The sequence below is a fragment of the Dryobates pubescens genome, chromosome 2 (assembly GCF_014839835.1).
Source record: "Dryobates pubescens isolate bDryPub1 chromosome 2, bDryPub1.pri, whole genome shotgun sequence".
Taxonomy (NCBI): Eukaryota; Metazoa; Chordata; class Aves; order Piciformes; family Picidae; genus Dryobates; species Dryobates pubescens.
The window spans coordinates 19,608,640-19,629,270 of NC_071613.1; the positions used below are offsets into that span (position 1 = coordinate 19,608,640).

Consider the following 20,631-nt stretch of genomic DNA (forward strand, 5'->3'; position numbering starts at 1 on the left):
AAGCTGCTATTAAAAACGTATTTTTGAAGGAATGAATGTAATCCTTGGCAAGCTGGAGATGAATGAACATGCTTTTCTGAATTACATGAGTGATAGGACTAGGGGGAATGGAGCAAAATTAGAGGTGGGTAGATTCAGATTGGATGTTAGGAAACTTTTCACCATGAGGCTGGTGAGGCACTGGAACAGGTTGCCCAGGGAGGTGATAGAAGCCCCAGCTCTGGAAGATTTTAAGGCCAGGCTGGATGGGGCTGTGAGCAACCAGATCTAGTGTGGGGGTGGTTGAAACTAGATGATTCTTGAGGTCCCTTCCAACCCTGACAATTCTTTGATTCTATGATTTAGACTAGTGGCAAGAAAATTATTTCCTGTTCCATCCTGCCTATCCCTGTTGCTGTTCCTCCCCTTACCACAGACGAGTTTGTCCTGGGTTAACACAGCTGGATCTCTCAAAGCCTTTTTCCACCATCCATGAGCCTGTATAGAGATAAAGCCTCAGCCATTTTTCTTTCTCAGTAATATCTAAAGCCAGTTCAATTGCTTTCACCTCTGCAAAGTGACTTTATTCACCTTCTCCTTCAGCAACTTCTGCTGTGGGACTCCACACAGCGGCCTTCCACCTTCAGCGCCTTCCCACACTGCAGCAGGACCTGTCTGTGAACAGGGCAGATCTCTTTTCATGTTTTATGGGGGAGCCTCCTCAGCACATGGCACCTCTGTTTCCTCTGGTGACATCTTAAAATCTCTGCCTTCAACACATGACAGAGGTTCATACTACCATTGTGTAAGAAGATTTTCAGTTCTTTTCTACCTGTCCTTCCCAGTAGCACCTTCAGTATATACACCATGACCTTGCTCATGCTTTAAGAGGCTAACTTTTGCCTTTGTTATAATATCTTAGGTCTAGAACTGCTTGAGGAGGAGGAAGTGCAGAACAATGTCTGAGATGTTTGCATCCTGTTGCTATTACTTCAGAACACTTACATACTTGAGAGGAGAGCAGTATCACAGAACATTAGAGGTTAGAAGAGACCTCGAAAGATCATTGAGTCCAACTCCCCTGCCAGAGCAGGATAACCTAGAGTAGGTCACACAGGAATGCATCCAGGAGGGTTTTGAATGTCTCCAGAAAAGGAGATTTCCACAATCTCTGGGCAGCCTGTTCCAGTAGAATGTTAAAAATCTAAAATATTCTTTGACTACTTAGGACAGTACCTCAAGACATTTTGTTCAGTTAGAAAAGATCAATCTCTAATAAAATAGAGGTTCACATCACGTTTAAAATAGAATATTATATCACGTGTAAGGCAGAGAAGCTTTCAAAATTTTATCTTAAAAAAAAATCTGCTTGACCTTGTATTTGTTTTTATAAAAGTGGATTGATTCATAACTAGAAAAGGTGGCAAATGGAAGTAATTTATAATGGTTCCTAGAAACCCCCACCTTTCACTCTTACGGTATCACCTTTCCAAGACTATGTCAGACTTTTTATTACAGAATGTTAGGGGCTGGAAGGGACCTCGAGAGATTATCTAGTCCAACTCCCCCTGCCACAGTAGGATCACCTATACCAGATCGCACAGGAACTCATCCAGGCAGGTCTTGGCTATCTCCAGAGAGGGAGACTCCACAACCTCCCTGTACTTTTCCAGTCTTCTGTCACCCTCACAGTGAAATAATTCTTCCTCCTGTTTCCATGGAACTTCCTGTGCCTCAACTCCCACCCTCTGCCTCTTGTCATGTCATTGGGCACTGCTGAGCAGAGCCTGGCTCCATGCTCTTGGCACTCACCCTTGACATATTTATAAACATGAATGAGGTCACCCCTCAGGCTCCTCTTCTCCAAGCTGAACAGCTCCAGCTCCCTCAGTCTCTCCTTGTAAGGAGGATGTTCCACTCCCTTCATCATTTTTGTGGCTCTGTGCTGGACTCTGTTCCTTGTCCCTTTTGAACTGAGGGGCCAGAACTGACCACAATATTCCAGATGTGGCCTCACCAGGGCAGAGTAGAGGGGGAGGAGACCTCTGGACCTACTGACCACAGAACAGCCCAGAATGGCATTGGCCTTCTTGGCCACAAGAGCCCATTGCTGGCTCTTGGAGGGTATCACTTGCTGTTAGCACAGAAGTCTGACTTCACTGTGAAAGGAAGGGAAAAAAAAAAAGTTGCTGGATAGCTTTCATCATAAATAATTGAGGGAATTTGAGACTGGTTTTGTCATTGCCTTTGCTTTCACATTTCATCATTTGATAGCCTTGGGGCAGGGTTTGGTCACTAGAGTGATAGCTGCTTTAGACGTACTTAAAAGAAGTGAGATGAAAGTGGGAGTTTGTTGCTCTTTTAATAAGTTAATTACACCAAGGCTCTGCTATCAGAAGAAATTGCATATAGAAATTTTGGAGAAGATAATCAGCATTAACTCCTGCACTGCTTGGAGTAGAGAATTGCTATTTTTAATAGGTTTCTAAATGCAGTCACACATAGGTAATGTGCTGTTTTGCGGTATTGATTTCACAGGATACAAGTAGCTGGATTTATGGCTGTTTGAAGAGTAATTCATCCATGTGGTGAGTGTAACAGTTCCTGTTCTTTACTCAAATGGATTTTTGTGAGACAGCATTTGAACTTAAAGCATATTAAGTACCCTTCTCTTTAGGAAGAAACTGGGAAGAAAAGTAAAATTCTTACTGTAAATAGTTCGTGCTTTCTGTATCAGCAAGAAAACAGCAAAAAATAGCTTTTCTCAAAGTTGCTGCAGGAATGCGGAATAAAATAGGGGAACTTTTTCTTCCTCATCTGGAAAACATTGAGGAACGTGGGTGATTCAGTGATTATTTGAATCAGGTCATCACAATTGTTACAAAATGGGTATTAAACACTGGCTCAGCTTACATTTGCAGATAGGCTCAAAGTGAATTCAATCTGCCCTTCAGATTAGGAAAAGCTTCCAGGTGGAATTGGGCTTTGATTAGCATGGAATGCAGGTGAGCCTGTTCAGGGCTGCTACCTAAACCCTCATCTAATAGCAGTAGTTTTGTCATGTAGCACTATTTAGAGAAACAGGGGAATCCTCGTATTACAGAAATCCTAACTTAACATGACTAAATAAACCTGTTGCAGTTCAGTGTGTTAATGTAAGTGCATACCACTTTAGAACTGCAGGCTCTGCAGCAGCTAGTACAATTTTGGGTTTATAGTTTGTTTCAGATAGGAAAAATGAATATTTTTTATGTTCAGATAATGCTCGTAAAACTGCTAAGTCAGTGCTAGTGCTGGTTTAGGTCATGAAGAGTTTTCATTATCACAGAATGTCAGGGGTTGGAAGAGACCTCCAAAGATCATCCAGTCCAACCCCCCTGCCAGAGCAGGATCACTTATACCAGATCACACAGGAACACATCCAGGCAGGTTTTGAATCTCACCAGAGAGGGAGAATCCACACCCCCCTGGGCAGCCTGTTCCAGTGTTCTGTCACCCTCACAGTGAAAAAATTTTCCCTCATGTTTCAATGGAACTTCCTATGCCTCAACTTCCACCCACTGCCCCTTGTCCTGAGGTCACCTCTCAGTCTCCTCCTCTCCATGCTGAAGAGCCACAGTTCGCTCAGTAACAAAGTCTCCTCAGTCTCCTCCTAACAAAGATGTTCCACTCCCTTAATCATCTTTGTGGCTGTGTGTTGGACTCTTCCAAGCAGTTCCCTGAGGCCCTTCTTGAACTGAGGGGCCTAGGACTGGACACAATATTCCAGATGCAGCCTCACCAGGGCAGAGTAGAGGGAGAGGAGAACCTCTCTCAATCTGGTAACGACACCCCTTCTAATCCACCCCAGAATGGCATTGGCCTTCTTGGCCACCAGAGCACGTTGCTGGCTCAGTGGCTGTGTGAAGTTGCATGGCTAATAACTGCTGGATGTTTGGTGCACGACAAAGACCTTTGCTCAGCTTGTTTTTACAAAATCAAGGTTTGCAGTATCTGAAACCATTCTGGTTTGGTAAATGACTGTGGTAGCTAATTGCAGGAGATTCAAACTTGTTCTCAGTTTAAAATCATGTGAAGCCAGAGAGAATCTGTCAATCTCCTGTCATGATGTCGTAGTACCTGCATGATGAATATGCTTGTCTTTTAATGTGTATGATTTTTTACAGCCTGGAAGCTACTGATTTATCCTGGAGAGCTGAGTTACTTCCAACCACCAAGGTAAGTATTGTACAGCACTTCTTAGGAGGGAGAAGGATCTGTTGAGCACTGGAACATGCAGTCCTGTTCCAAAGGAAGGGTACAAGAGGTGTGCATTGGGAACTGGCAAGGGGCAAGCTAAGGATTGTGTCCGGTAATGACTTCTCTTTCTTGCTTCTCATTATTATTTTTTTCCTCTTTTTCTTTCTTAAGATTGTATTACTGAAACTTCAGGATTACCCTTCTTTGTCCCACATTGTCGTTCAGGTACCACCTGCAGCTGGCAATAAGGTAAAAAAACCCCAAACAAACAAACCACAAACAAACAAGCAATGCAGAACTAGTTTGTTTAGTATGTTCATAGCTTTCAGATGGTCTAATGGAATGAAAAGGAAGTCTCTTAAATATCTGCTAAGTTACTTTGAGCAACCAAAGCCCAACACTCCAGTGTGGTTTGAAGGTACCTGTCATTTGTAGACTCAGAAACGTTTGATAAAACCAAACACAAGGCATGAATAATACTTAAAACATAGCAATAGTCCTCAAACCAGTTCTTAAGAGTTCTAGTTGGAAATTATAATGCTGTTCTTCCTTGTTTTTCTTAATGTTCCGATTACACTGCTGAATATTTATGCTTCTGAACAGTCAGTTCTCTTATCCAGGGTGGTGGAGAATGCTGTAGGTAATGGAAAATACCACCTATGGATTCTGGGGAGCGTGATACAGATATCTTTGCAAGCTTTGAGAGCTCAGTGTGGCAGACTGAGTTGTGCACAGTCTGATAGTTCTGAATCTCCCAGATAAGCTGGGAATTTTGCATGAAGGCCTCTCAGCACCCCAGTGAGAGGAATAGTTGGAGTGAAGCTAAGGACACTTCACATATTACCCAGCTGGGTCTGGCAGAATGCTTTTTCTTCTGAAAATGGCAGAATAACGTGAACTTGTGTTCCTTTCTGCAACACAGATGTATTTTCTGCATCTGTAGTTTGATAATAATCCAAGACCCAAGAAATAATTTAGAGCTGAAGTTATTAAAATGCTTCTCTCTGGGTGTGTCTTCAGATAGTTGTGACAGAGACATCTTGCAGTTAAATTAGCAATATCCAACGTTCTGGATAAGCAAAGATATAGAGGGATGACTTGTGAAGTGCAGGCTGCTAAATTGCAGCCCAGTGTTACATTTTGGAAACTGCTTATTAAAAGTGCTGGATTTACAATGGGATGGAAAATAGTTTTCCAGTGATCTAAATACTTGATAGAGAAGGTACAACTCCTCATATCGAATACTTTGCTTTTGAATGATTGAACTTTTGGAGACACATGGAAGGTTCTTTTTGCTTAAGAAATTGTATCCTGAGTTTGGACAAGTCTCCTTTGCAAAAGAATTAAAAAAATACCTGAGGAGGAGGGCTGGGAGCTGAATTCTAGTCATTCTCTGCTGCCTAAATAGCCTTTTGATGGGTGAGAGCTAGAGTAACCTGAAAATTGTCCTTAAACTACCCAAACTTGAACAAACTACCTGTCAGTTCCTTTCAGTGGAGGGTGGACATGTGGCTTTTGCTGGTGTCCTGGACTCTTCCTGAGCCTGTGAATAGAACTTGACAAGTGCAAAGGCTTTATAGTCTTCTGTTCAATTTAAATCTGTATTTTATGTCCTGAATTGCAGTATACTTTGACCTGTGAATTCTTCAGGGAAGATTCCAGAGCAGTACAGCTTCCTGTGACACATCTCTTGTCATTTGGTAAGTCTAACATAATACTTTAAAAAAAAACCAACAAAACCCAAAAAACAACAAAGCACCCAAAACCCCACCAAAACAAACCAGAATCTAACATTCGGATAATGAATTTGCCTACAATTTTCAGCGGTCAGGAAGTCCTTATGGGGTTGTTTTCCTTAAAGTAAATACTGCTTTTCTTATTTCTTGGTCTGTTAGTTTCTTGGTCTATGACAAATGTGGGGGTTTTGACCAGCAGATGTAGAAGCACACAAGTCCCCTGTAAGGAAAAATAAATCTTAATATATAGTGAGTTCTCAAATCCCTTTTATCTAATATATAAAAGTCACATATCCATTGCAGGGCTTTCTTCAAGCAAAATCTTACTAAATTCAAGTGGCTTACTTTACAATGTACAGCTCCAGCACTTTCACCAAGTAAGAACTACTTAATTTTTTAAGCTGATGGAACCATTCTTTGGAGAATGTAAGTGATTTCTCTTTCTTTTTAATGTTTCTAGATATATCAAGCTTTCAAAATTTATATAGAGAGCCACTGCCAGTCACACAAAGGTAAATATTCTAAAGTACTAATTTACAAAAAAACCCAAAGCTTGTGGAAAATTTTCAATCCTGAAGCTCATGGAAACCAAGGTCCTCTCACACACTGCAGTTAAGGCAGTACTGTTATAATCTACTCAAATCTCTCTGCTAGTGTCTCTCCCTTTTGGCTTCTTGTTAGGATAGCTCAAAGGAAATGTGGAATTACAGAGTCACAGAATGTTAGGGGTTGGAAGGGACTTCCAGAGATCATTGAGTCCAACCCCCCTGCCAATAGCAGAATCTCCTATTACAAGAGGGATATGGACGTGCTGGAATGTGTCCAGAGAAGGGCCACGAGGATGATCAGAGGGCTGGAGCACCTCTCCTATGAGGACAGATTGAAGGAGTTGGGGCTCTTCAGTCTGGAGAAGAGAAGGCTCCAAGGTGACCTGATTGTGGCCTTCCAGTATCTGAAGGGGGCCTACAAGAAGGCTGGGGAGGGACTTGTCAGGATATCAGGTGGTGATAGGACTAGGGGGAATGGAATGAAGCTGGAGGTGGGAAGATTCAGGCTGGATGTGAGGAGGAAGTTCTTCACCATGAGAGTGGTGAAGCCCTGGAATGGGTTGTCCATGGAGATGGTTGGGGCCCCGTCCCTGGACGTGTTTAAGACCAGGCTGGATGAGGCTCTGGCCAGCCTGATCTAGTGTGGGGTGTCCCTGCCCATGGCAGGGGGGTTGGAACTAGATGACCTTTGTGGTCCCTTCCAACCCTAACTGATACTATGCTATGATACTATACTATACTATACCTGGGTTAGTCAGCACAGGAATGCATCCAAACAGGTTTTGAAAGTCTCCAGAGAAGGAGACTCCACAGCCTCTCTGGGCAGCCTCTTCCAGTCCTCTGGAAGTGTTCTGCATTATGTTGGAAGTATTTCTCAAGGATAGTATATTTGTCTATGATTTTTATTTGTTAATTGTGGGACTCAAATTTGAATGCTGAGCTATATAAGCTGAAAAAGAATGGAATGCTGAAGGACTGTTTTTTAAAAAAATACAATTATTAGATTACAACTTTGTAGGGAAACCCAGAAGTTGTCTGATAACTGACCTGCCCTTGAGCTGTGTCTTGTCCTGTAGCAGCATGAGTTCAGCATGAGCAGAACAAGAGGACACAGTCTCAAAATGCACCAGGGAAAGTTTAAGCTCGAGGTGAGGAGAAAGTTCTTCACCGAGAGAGTCATTCATCATTGGAATGTGCTGCCCAGGGAGGTGGTGGAGTCACCATCCCTGGAGGTGTTCAAGAGGGGATCTTTGAGGTCTCTTCCAACCTTGGTGATTCTGAGTTAAAAAACGGAGGTTTTGTTCCACATGAACTGCACAGTTCTGCATTGCAGTGTAACTGCAGGCCCAGTGATTCCCTAGGGTGATCTACCTGCCACTGTTATTTTACTTCTGTTTGAGTTTTTGGCAGCAGTTGCCACATCTTGTTCTTCATTAAGTTTCTACTTTTTAATTCTCTTCCCTTTCAGAGAGAAAACCTAGTGTTTACAGACTGCATATACCCTGGTCACATGAAGACTCAATAACTGTAGCAAAGTAAGAACTTCAACAGTTACAGTATCCTTAACATATTTATGAAGAACCTTTGCATCCTGTTGGGGTGATATTTCTGATATCAGACAGAAGCCAATTTGGAGTGTTTGCCCTCTGCATCTTGGCCTTTTATTGTCAAAGTTGTTTTGACTTTTGCTCAGAATATCTACTAGTTGCTTGTTTAATAGTTCTCATTAATTTTATCAGAAAGGAAATGAGATTTGCTGGTCTGAAATTCTCGGCATTATCTTTACGTCCCTCATGCTGGCTTCTTTCCCTAAGCTGGGGTTTGGATCACATAGCAGCCCAAAGTTGCTTCAGCAGCATAGTCCTGACAAAATTGGATGATACAATTTGAAATGTGCCACTCATGAATCACTGGTGAACAGCTTGGCTTTTTTCAGATGGTTGGAAACTTGTCCCTGTTAATTTTTGAGAACTTGAGGATATCTCCCTATTTCTTTATTTCCCTGTATTTTCTAACCACATAGTGCTTGCAGGAAACGAAATTCTGTTCTTGAGAATCTGTCCTTCCCATTCCTGTCACTTGGTGTATCGATGTGTTCTGGAAGACACTGCACACTAATGCTAGATCTGTCTGTTCTCATTAGTACCTTGAACCTTTGTAGTTCAGAGGACATGGGATGGAGAATGTTCTGTATTTTTTTGTGACAGAATGAAGTTCTGCTCATAGCTTGGTGTTCTAGATCTGCTCTACTTACACATGTCAAAGACTAAGGCATATTTGGCTTTTTTTTAATTGTAAGCACAAGAATTAACATTTAAATTGTTCTTTCAGGGTTCCATCTCTTACTGAGATTTCAGCCAAACTGCATACTGCTCAGCCTCAAAATGACAGCAGTGTTCCAGAGTTAAATATTTACTCCTCCTCAGACTGTCAGTATGAAGTGAGTAATAATTCATGTGAATTAGAAAGGCAAGTTTGCATTGCTGTAGAATTGCAAGCTCACACAGGCAGCCTTTGTGTGAATGTAGTGCATGTTACAAGAGTTTTGCAACTGCTGAAGCAACAATACTTTGGCTTCTTAAAAATAAAAGTGCTTTTTACTTAGCTTGCCATTGTATAAAGTAATTAACCATTTCTTGTTTTTTTTATCAAGGTGGTTCTGAAGACATCCCTTTTACAGGTTCTTGGCCAAGTAAGTAAAGCTTCTAGTACTAGATTGTTTTTTATGTCAGTAGCACTTGCAGAAGCCTTCCCTTCCTCCCTTCCCTACTATGGCACTTTGAATTCCTCCTTGATGCCAAGAGGAACACTATTCAGTAATCATTTAAAACCTTGTCACTTGGCAAGGCATCCCAGCTGGGTAAATGTCATGCCTCAGGTTTCAGAGGAGCAGAAAAGCCCTCTAGCTCTAAAGAGCTAATGTAAATGTTGAGCATTGGGCTTTGTGGTTAGGCTTGGAAGGGACTGAAAATGTAGGTCACTTCTTTGCTGGATGAGTGAGTAGTGTTAAAACTTTAAAATACAGTTGGCATCCACTGAAAGTTAGGAAAGAAAAGTCTAAGTAGATCCATATGCTCATTTTCATCAGATTTTTTTCCTTTGGGTTATCAATGAAGAATATATTTCGTCATGGTATCAGTAAAAATAGACTTAGCCATCTGCAGTTTCTGAGTGTGAAAAGTCATTAGTCTGCAGTGCTGGGATATTACTGGGGAGTCTCTCTGTTTGAATGCATGCATTGACATCAAGGATTTTTCATCTTGCTGTCATTTGAGAAGAATCATGACTTGAGAGAGTGGTAAGCCAAATAAAACCTACATGAAATGGCTTCCAAAAATTCTTTGCCCCAAAACATATAGAGGTCTGTGCAGGTTTTGCCTGTTAAGTGGCCTTTTAAATTAAATTTATTTTACTGAAAAACTATTAACTTGCTACTGTTTTCTTTTATTGATTGTCTTGACTGAGGGGAAAAAAAAACATTCAATCCTAGTGTGATCATTAATCTTCTTGGAGAGATCTGAATATTTTCTGTATCTAACATTAATTGCCACTGGTGGCTATCAAATACTTAGGCACCAAAATGAGAAGAATCTGTTTGAATCTTAAGAAAGATGTTTCTGTTGACATTATCATCTTGACTAAATGATATATTTTCTCCTGTGTATTTTTTCATCTGGTTTGTACATCTAAATTAAAAGCTATCCCTTGTATTCCTGTCTTTCAGATAATAAGGTTCCATGCTGGTGCTCTTCCTGTCTATGTTGTTTGTAATATTCTTCTTGCTTATGGAGGACAACTGAGCACTTTGATGTCAATAGGTACCTTTCTAGACAGTGTATTTTCTGTCACATATGTTTGTAGAGACATTACTTACCCAATTCCTGTTGAAATTAAGACTAAGTAGATGGTGTGATTTTATTTCTTTCTTGAAGCTGGTGTCATGGGTGGAGTTGAATCTGCTGCTGTGTATTCAATCCTATGCTGAGGTTGGGTCAGCTTCAAAATGAAAGTTCTGGCTGCAGCAAGTGTTGTGGGGCTTGAAGTTCAGCTTGGAACATGAGAAGCTTCCTGTGCCAGTTGCTGCTTCCAGTTTAGGGATTTTTGGGGGTTGGCCTTTGCTCATAGGAAGGCTGTGGGTTAGGGGGTGTGGAGGGTCCCTGGCTTCTGCTGCTTCATTTTGCTGTGCTTCTCTGCAGATGGAAAATGGGTGGAAGTTGAGGCATAGGAAGTTCTTTGGAAACACACGGCAAAAAAATGTTTCACTGTGAGGGTAACAGAACGCTGGAACAGGCTGCCCGGGGGGGTTGTGGAGTCTCCCTCTCTGGAGAGATTCAAAACCCACCTGAATGCGTTTCTGTGTGATCTGTTGGACTTGGATGATCTTTCGAGGTCCCTTCCAGCCCCTAAGATTCTGTGATAGGCTAAGGGAATTGTGCATTGGATTATCTCATCATACTCCTTTATCTCAGTCCAGAGTGGGGCTTTTTTTGGGTGGTAGGGAGGCTTGTGAGAGCCCGCTGCGTTAAGCCAGGACAGCTGGAAGGAGGTAATGCCAACCAGAGGGATCTTGACAATGCCGACCTTGCAAAGTTCAACAAAGCCAAGTGCAAGGCCTTGCACCTGGTTCAGGGCAATCCAGGCTGGGCCAAGAATGGATAGAGAGCAGTGCTGAGCACGTAGGGCCTTGATGATGAAGTATTCTGCCTTTCACTACTGCTGCAAGACATGGTTTTCTTGTTTGAAAGTAAACTGTGAAACCTGTATCTGAATTGACTTTTTGCTGTGGATCTTCTTTGTTAAAATGACAAACTAATAACTCTAGATGCTTTCTGTTCTTGGTTTCTAGGCCAGTGTTCAGACTTTTCCCATGAACTAGTTAGGACAGCTAAACCCTACAAAGTAGAACCTCTTATAAGCATTGTTGTCTTTCTGCTGGGGTGAGTTTGCACAACTTACGTGTTTATTTAAGGCAGCTTCCAAACCAGAATTTTAAGTAAAACTAATTACTGGTGGGGAGGAATTTTTTTTCTTTTTTTCCCCTGTAGTCATTGTGAGACTGTGATCTTTTTGTTTGAAAGGCTGTAGTAGAAAGTATAGTTGATTATATATCTTAATGTAATGACAATTGGAAGTGATCAATAATACTGCTTTCATGTTTTTGGCAGGTTTAACTGGTTTAGAGAGATATGGGAATCACTCTCACTCCCAGAGGTGGATGCTGCTATACTGAGTAGTCAGGATGCATGGTTCCCCCTTGTGTCCCTGATTCTATTTCTTTTTGGGACAGGCATTGCCTACTGGAGTGGAGTATTTTTCTCTACATCTCTGAGACTCTTCTCTTCATTGTGGTTAACTCTGATTAGGTAAAACAACATTATGCTGATGATTATGGTCTTTTAGATGGCTGTCACGTTTTTTCTGTTTGCTTCAGTGTGAGTTCTTGGGTAGATTATATTTTGCAGCATAGTTCATACATGTGTTTGGCTTTCTGGATTTGTCAGTGTAAAAGGTTAAGGAAATAGAGGATTGCCTTGTGTTCCTCATTGCGCATCTCCAAAAGGGAGCAGAAATGGCTTTCTTGGATACTTCACCAGCTGTTACGAAGGTTTTTCAGCTTCTTGTTGGGGGAAGGAAAGGATCTGAACTATTCCCTTTTCTGGAGTTCAAAAACTAAATGTCTATATTTAGAAAAGCATTTAAAGCATTGCAGTCCTCATTCATATTGGATAAACTGCATTAGAGATTGGTAAACAAAAATTTCTTGGGCATTAATTTCATTCTATATGAGAGTGATTGGTTTTGTAGATCTAAGAGCACTGCGGTGGTTTTGCCTATAGAGATGAGTATTCAAATATGAAAAGGGGCTTTAAAAAAAGAAAAATATTTTGAAAGAATAAATTAGTAAATTGGATAATGTGTTTAGCTATCTAAATGGCTTGGTTCTTCTCGCACTGGTTACACTCCTCTGCTAGATTTGAGGCAGCTCTGTCTTCAGAAAGTTACTTGGCGTGTTCCTTACTGTCAACGTATTTGCTAAATGAAATCTTTTGCCTTTTTTTGTTGGGCTGGTGATCTCTGGTGGTCCCTTCCAACCCCTGCCATTCTGTGATTCATCATGCTCTGATTCTACAGAATAACAAACGTCATGTCAGATATTTTTTTTTTCCTTCTTGTCAATCAATTACAGTGGATACTCAGAAATCTCAGTCTAGTTTCAAGTGATGAAGTGATAAACTTCTCAGCTTTGAAACTACTCTTAGTAAATTGTTAAGGGCTTTACCTTGATTCACATTCTTTTCATTCAATCTCTTAATTTCCTGCAAACCCTGACAATGTCTTGGGCAGAGGCAGGAAAATAAGATTTTGTGTGCCTGCCTTACACAATTCCAGTACCCTATGTAAAGGCTGATCTAGTCCTGAATTTCTTCAAAACACCAGTTTCTGTACATCTTTCTAAAGTAAATGGTATTCACTTGATTTTTGCTCCGTGCTCTGCAGTGATCTGTTATGACTAGCAGAATGGAGTGTGTATGACTGGTGTGTTAGTTCATTTGATAAGAAAATTTATTTATTTATTTATTTATTTTTAGAATAGCTTATGTAGCTGTTGGCAAATATCTTCAAATTTGTATAACTTTATTTTGCCATTGTTTAATAAATAGTCAAGAGCAATTCTTTTCAGTCATTCACAAGCCTTTGATCTTTGTAATGTTGATGTTGTTACGTGAATCTAACAGCAGTTTTGTCTTTTTTCAGGCCTCCTGTACTTGGAAAAGATGACAAGTTGATTACACCCAGAAGGCTCTGTGGGGTGTTATCCCTTTGTTTGATTAGCTGGACTACTTGTGGTGCATTTGCTGTATTCCTTATTTATCTTCAGTACTTGTTTAAGGTACTGCCAGGCAAAACATTTTTGAATTAACTCCATGATACAAATATAGATTACCTTTTTCATACTTAGAAGAAACGTTGTTATTCACATGCTCAAAATAGGACTTTTTTTGAACTCACAATCTTGTGATATCTAGAATTATTTTCTCCTGATAATGCTTTTTCCAAAGAGAAGTGTAGTCTTATATACCCACTACAATAATGCATTTAATTCACTGATGGATAGGCAATGTTAGGAAACCAAAGACTAATAACTTCCTTCAAGAGAAACTGTAGAAAAGGGAGGATTTGGAATGTGCTGTCTTTTTTTTTTTTTCATGTCTAAAGACTTTTCCACACATCTTTGTGGAGTAAGAGGAAGGATATAATATAGGGTGGAATTATGATAGTCTTCCTGTATGTCTAATGTGATCTCTTGGCTAGGGCCACAAAGATCCATATTTAGACCCTGCCCTTCAGTTTCCATGGTCCATCTAACTTTTCTGATTCACCCTATGGTTATGTTACTGCTAAGTGAGCTGCTGTACTTAGCTGCTAGGGAAGGACTCGAGCTTGTATCTGAGAGTGGGGGCACAAAGCAGAGTAATTTACAGGTAGTTCAAGGTAGGTAAGTGGCAGCTGAAAGCACAGACTGGGGAACAAGTCTCCAGTTGAACTCTTGTGATGCAAGGTTGCTGTGTGAAGGACATTCCCATGCTGTAATTCTCATGCTGACATTGCCTCTGACATGGGATGGGTTTCTGCAAAAAGTGAAGTAAACCTGATTGACAGGAGGAGGTGAGGAATACACAGATTCTCCACTCTGTGTTCTGTGGAATACACACTGTAAAGGGAGAAAGCAGAGCACGTCTTTTCTCTGTGGCCTTGGAACTCCTTCCTTGAGAGAGCACTTTGGTTGCTGCTGATAGAAAAAGACAGGGGGAGTTCTTGCATGGCCCATTGGGGCTCTAGAATCATCCATCCATAAAAAAGGTTAAAAAATAACTAGCCTAATTTTTTTTTTCTTGTTTGACAAAACATTACTAAAGGAAGCTGAACTGTCTGTCTCACAGGTTATAAAACTACATGTGAATTTAAGAGCAGAACAAAAGCTGCTTAATGGGGTAAGTCAGTTTCCTGCTACTGGTCAAAAGTTACTGGGCAGACCTACGCCTTGGCAGTATTAGGTTGTGCTGTTGAAACAGGAGTGAAGCAGGCCTGGGTTTCATGCATTGTGCATTTTTGGTTTTTTTAGTTACTGTAAGGAGTAGGATCTAAGATGTAAGCATGTGTGGGTACAAGCATAGAACAACTGCCTGTTCTGTTTGCAAACACAAATTAGAAAGCAATCTGCCAGAAGTAGTTGACAGTTTTATTTGGGTTTGAGTGTTCTTTGTTTGTTTAGTTTTAAATTCTCTTCTCTTCTTTCATCTCCATATAATTTTTGGGGGTGGTGTTTCATTGTGGGTTGGGACTTTTTTCCCGTCATGTGAGGTTATCATCTGCCAAGTTATAGGTTTTCTTTGTTATTTATTCCTCCAGCTGATGTTTTACTCCCAGTTGCATTACCTCCTGTATCTTTTCCCATGAATTTGTGATTTTTCACCTGCATGCTTTATTACTCCTTTATTCTGTTCTTCCTCCTTCCAGGAACTCCCATTTCTTATCACTGCATTGGTGTCAGGGCATCTCCATTCTTCATTCTTTTCTTCTAAAGACATATAAGCAACTAGTGTAAGAGAAATTTCTGGTTAAATCTCGATGCTTTAAAACTGAACTATTGAACTTTGCTTTTGTTTGGGTTTTTTTGAGAGATAAATTGCAAATTTCCTTAATAAATCAGAGCTGGTATATACTGGTGTGGCAGTTTTCCCTTCCTGCTCCTCCCCCAGCATGGATTCTTTCAAGCCTGTGAATGTTTTTCTGACTTTCTTTCCTTTTATTTTCAGGATTCAGACTGCTCAAAAGAAACTTCACAAAACTTGAATATGCCAACAGTAAAACCCCAGAGTTTGATAACCAGTACCTCAAAAGCAACACAACCCCTTTCCAACAGTACAACAACTGCTGAAGTCCTTAACAGTCTTAAGATGCATGTTACAATTCTCAACTTATTCACATGGACCGTGCTGCTCTACTCACCATCTTTAATTTATTGGTTAAAAAATCTCAGGTAAATGCTTAAATTTGCCAGGAAGTTGGAAGAAAAGAATCAGAACTTTCTGAAGATTCTAAAAATGGCAATGTTTGTCTCTTTACATTATTAGCTACCTTATAGTATCAAAGACTTCTGTTAACTGTGATTGGTATTTTTATGCAGTCTGGTTTATGTTCTAAATAGGTGTTAAGTGAATCAGTGATGCGCTGAAGGAGGCAATGATTCAGAAAGGATTTAAAGTCAGGCTGTGACACCATATACGCTTCATGTGTATTGTTAGCACGTGCTTGTGCTCATCTTGGATCTTCTTTGGTAGCCTAATTTAGAAGTAAATTTCTTTTTAAACCATTTTTTGCAGGTATAATGTTAGACTTGATCCTGACCCATGTAGATCTACAGCTCTTATCCTCATCTGCATTTTAGAAATCCTCATGAATTCAAGCACTTCTAAAGTGAAATCAAGGTACTGTAGCCTAATCCCTAGATTTTGTTTTCCTGCTTCCTTCATGCTACTTCTGTTTGTGTGGTAAAACAGACTACAAAGAGATTCATAAAGTTGTGTGGTTTAATTTTAAAGACTGGGTCATAGGTATGGAAATTACCTGTGCTACAGCTAAGTGGAGAAAATCACTGGTATTTACCCCATGGTGTTTGCTAGCTGAACAATCAATTGCATAAAGACTTCTTTAATGTGGCTTTTGTTATGCAGAAATTCACTAAATCTTTGTGAAAGTGGCAGAATCCAAATAGATTCAGTAGTAATTGTCCAAAAGTTACAAGGAAAAGTGAATTCCAAACCATTAAATAATTAATGTTCATGTCATTCCCCTTTATGGACACACTTGTGGGAATCTAACATGCTTTCTACTGGATTTAACAAGTTTTGAGTGCTTGGTTTTGCTGAGGTACCTTGCTCAGGTATAAAATTAGTTCCTCCTGAAAGGAAATTAATGGTAACCAGTGTTGATTATTCTCTTGGCTGATGCTTGTTAACTCAAATCCTACAATCATAGACTGGTTTGGGTTGGAAGGGACCTTAAAGGTCATCTAGTTCCAGCCCTGCTGCTAAAACAGTATTTTTCACTTTGTACCAGAAAAGCTATTTCTAAATTAATAGAAGAATATTTTTAATGATGTTTATTAGCCTTTTGGAGTAATTTTTCTTGTCTATGCATCAATTATTATTGCCCATGACACCTATTTGTTCTGTGTTACAAGCAAACAAATCTTTGACATCTATTTATGACTTTTTGGAAGTGAAGTGTTGTGTTTGTGTACCTCCTGTCTGTGTGGTTACCAAAATGGCAAATTTTTTTTCTTTATATTCTTACAGTAAACTCTTGAAGATCGCAGCCAAAGTTCCACTCCCTTTGTCTGTTGCAATGTTGGCCTTTGGACGACTGCATTTATTCAAAGTGCCACATTTTGTAACCTTTTCTCTTCTTCTACATGTGCTGTGTTGTGTTGTGTAACGTTCCTTACACAGAGGAGGAGCGGTGCAGCCTAGAAACTCAATGCTGGAGACCACAAGGAGATGCCTAGGTTAATATCATTAGTAGTTTACATTCTGTGGGAGAGAGAACTAAGCTGTCGGTGCTTGATTCCGTTTGTGTTGCTGGGAAAGCTCTTCATGGTGTTGATTTCCTGAGTGTGAAAATGAAATGAATTAACAATGTGTGTGTGTAAGCACATAAATCCTGTTAGTGTAACATCTTAATGCTCTGTTTGCCTTGTAGACACTTTGATATTTCACTCTACTCCTTTGCTGAAAGGGACTTTTTTTACTCACTATTGCCATACAGTGCATATGTGCTGAACTTGTATCTCTTTGCAGGTCTAAATTATGCTGGTTGCAACTCAATGTGTTTCAAGCACACTGTGACTATCACGAAAACCACACAGCCAAGTATACTTCTAATCGTTTTATGCTCAGTTTAAAAGCTGCCACACAGTTGTGTCTAGACAAACCAGAATGTACTGCTTCTATATAGAACTGCTATTTCTATCAAGTCATTTGTTCAATCGGTGTGAGTTGAACATTTGTGAGATAATTGATTTTCTTTACTTTTTGTGAGAGTGAGAAAAACAACAATATTCTGTGTAGCTTTCTATTCAGGAAGAATACCAGCAGATTCCAAAACAATTTGCTGTAATGTTGTTTTAAAACATTGCCAGTTTCCTCTGAAATTTTGTCAGTTCTGAAACTGCTCCTTGGACCTTGTCCTTCTGAAGCTAGCAAAGGCAGAGGTGTGATGTGAGCTTGCAGTGCACTTGCTGTACCGTACCAGGTCCAAGTAGACAAAGGCAGAGGTTTTTCCTGTTGTAACTGAAGAGTCACCCAGCTCATCATTAAAGTCAATACTTGAGGTGAACGTGGAACAGTTGCAACACTCTAAATTCACACCCTGCCACAAAGTGCTAACTTCCTCACCTGGACAAACTCATACTAATAGTGAGAAATACTCTAATTACTAGCTCTCAATAAAGTATTATCTTAGTGCCTAGATGCTACAGTGACTGCCATTTATACTGAAGCCTAAAATAGCTATGTGTAAGGATTTCTGTCCCCTGGGTATGTTCTGCCAGCAGAAAAAAACTCAGCAGCCATTAGGTTCAAATGCTGTGTTGATTCTGTGTAGAGATGAGCCTACTTCTTGCTTCTGTCTTAGCTGTCTGCTGCAAGATTTCTGCTAGCCATGGTCAGTCAAATATACTCCTGATACAGCAGTACAGCCAGCCTGACACATTAGTCTTTTCCTATTTCATTAATCTTGCCTGAAGTGCCTCAGTTAGTTCTAGTGTGGTTGCTGGGGTCGTTTCTGGCTGGAAAGTATTCTCACAGTGACTTACTCAAGTGAAGGACAGATACGAGGTCGGCACACGTTTTTGTCTGCCAGTACACGTGTGAGGTGGGCACCTTTTTTGTCTGCTAATACACAGCTCAGCAGTTCAACTTACCAGTAAGTCATTAAAACTGCTTTTAACTGAATAATATTATTGTGGTTAACCAAAGCAGTTAACAGTTGCTGTTAGCAGTAATCTGCCTGCTGGTATTCTAGTCTCAACTTTTTCTAACTGAGGTTAGATTACACTTAGTGTTTGTAAATCAGAGAAGTTGTTGGCATAGGTGATACCTTCATGCTAATGAACATACGCTACAGTAGATATGCATACAGGTAAGATCATTTTGTGTGTCTAAAGATACTTGTAGCTAATCCACCAATGGGTTGAACTTCAAATCGCAGTTCAGCCATAGAACAACAGAGCAGTTTTCCTGCATTCAAATTGCTGTGGGTGAAAGCAGCAGCAGAACTGAGGAGGATCTGATTTCTGTGGAAAAAAAAGGTTCCTTGGCCTTTGTGAGCCTTTTTGGCTTACTGCTGTATTTTACTTCTGGTCTTGTTTTGCCATCTTAATGGGCTTCTTCATGCATGGGTCCATTGGGTGGAATAAGATAATAACCAGAATAAGGAGAGAAAACAGTCTCTGCGTGGAGTAGCTTTGATAGATTCCAAAATCTGCCACAGTGTGAAACCTCTGAATCGCAGTAGCATTGAATAACACTTTCTGTGCCCCCCCCCTCACCCCTCCAACCTTTTTCTTTAAAGCTGGGACTGGTGTTGATAGTTGTTACCACTCTTCATAAAGTGGATTACAGAATCTTAAGTAGATTGCTACCTGATTTTCAAGCTGGAGGTAAGATAGAGATTGATGGGATAGAGATAGGATGTGTCTTTACAAATGAAGATGCTGCTATACAGAGCTTGAGATAACAAAGAGAAGACCAGGAGGTAGCCTTGCAAGTAGCAAGTTATTGGGAAACTGGGCTAAGGTTATCTAAGCAATTTGAGCTCATCTTTGTTGCCTGTACCTCATCTCTGAAGCCTCCCCATAGATCTTTCCCTACACTAACAAGGTGTCCTTTGAAGACGGCAGAAACCAGGGAGTAACTGGGCACAACCTGAACTCTGCAACTTTTAGGTGCTCAAACCTAATAGACTAATGAATATGAACTTCTCTGCCTGGGAAGGTGTAAAGCCTCATTTTAAAGAACAGAGGATGTGTGATGGTGGACATGCAAGGCGGGGAGCATGGAGTAGGCGGCCCGGGCAGTCTGTACATTCCGAGTACCTCAGCCAGTGGGGAAAGGAAGAGGGATACTTGTGGCCGGGAAATGAGGATAAAAGGAGGCTGCATCCTCCAGCAGTTTGAGAGACTCCACTGGGATCTGCCCTATGGACTCTCCCTTCATTCAAATAAAGTTATACAGGACTCCTCTGTCTCCTTTGAGAACATGAACCTCTAATGATAGACATTTTCCATACAGTTTGGGGGCTTTGCCTGGATTTCTTCCACTCTCCAGTGATGACAGATGGTGATAGAGCCTCACCAGCACAGGGTGATCAGTTCCCTTCAGCAGCTGCCAGTGCTGGATGGTACCTGAGACTGTTCAGGGAACAGACAACCAAAGGGGTCTGTGAAGAGTTCTTCAGGGAAAAGACTGCTCTCAGATTTCACTGGTGAGTCCTATGGGAACTGCGGGGAAGGAGGGCGGTAGAGATGGAGAAGATACCCAGCAAAGGCCTACAGGAAAGGTGAGAGTCTTGGCCATGAGGATGAAGATCATAGGACACCCCCAGAATGTCCCCTGGGGAGGATGTTAAGACTTTGGGGTAGTCTGCACATTCCTCCAGAGGTAACTAAGAAAGCAATGGTAAAGTTTTGTTATTTCACATGGCTGATGTGTAACTTGCAGAGAGGATTTGGATGGCTGGGGTTGGCACGGACAGGAGTTCATATGGCTAGAGGTAGAGAAGAGGGGGGAGGGTTCAGAATCTGGGGAAGGGGGGTTGGGGGGGAACATGGGGTGTCATAGCATGTCTTCCCTTGCTTTGTCCTCAAGCTCTTCCCACCTAGGAGGTCTGGGAATAGCTGCAGGACCCTTGTGCCCCCTGATTCCAGACCAAGGAAAGTAGGACTAGCCTGCCCCTGCAACTCCTCTTGCTGGTGGTGAGAGTGAGGGGGATGGTGGGTGGAATACTGAGTCCCCTTCTAGAGCTGGTGTGGGAGCACAGTGTGAAGCATCCAGAGTGCCTAGGAC

At 41.0% G+C, this 20,631-nt stretch overlaps 1 protein-coding gene across 1 annotated transcript in view; it reads left to right on the top strand.

Moving 5' to 3' along the window:
* PGAP1 (post-GPI attachment to proteins inositol deacylase 1) overlaps positions 1-19,095 on the top strand; it is a 38,049-nt gene extending 18,954 nt beyond the window's left edge. The window contains exons 11-27 of the mRNA XM_054171607.1: positions 2,518-2,567; positions 4,146-4,197; positions 4,390-4,467; positions 5,843-5,918; positions 6,258-6,331; positions 6,415-6,466; positions 7,971-8,037; positions 8,834-8,942; positions 9,156-9,194; positions 10,227-10,320; positions 11,349-11,439; positions 11,668-11,865; positions 13,259-13,394; positions 14,446-14,496; positions 15,322-15,545; positions 15,889-15,993; positions 16,864-19,095. Of these exons, the coding sequence (XP_054027582.1) occupies positions 2,518-2,567; positions 4,146-4,197; positions 4,390-4,467; positions 5,843-5,918; positions 6,258-6,331; positions 6,415-6,466; positions 7,971-8,037; positions 8,834-8,942; positions 9,156-9,194; positions 10,227-10,320; positions 11,349-11,439; positions 11,668-11,865; positions 13,259-13,394; positions 14,446-14,496; positions 15,322-15,545; positions 15,889-15,993; positions 16,864-17,002 (1,635 nt within the window). The 3' untranslated portion in view covers positions 17,003-19,095. The remainder of the gene's footprint in view (positions 1-2,517; positions 2,568-4,145; positions 4,198-4,389; positions 4,468-5,842; positions 5,919-6,257; positions 6,332-6,414; positions 6,467-7,970; positions 8,038-8,833; positions 8,943-9,155; positions 9,195-10,226; positions 10,321-11,348; positions 11,440-11,667; positions 11,866-13,258; positions 13,395-14,445; positions 14,497-15,321; positions 15,546-15,888; positions 15,994-16,863) is intronic.
* Positions 19,096-20,631: the final 1,536 nt, after the last annotated feature.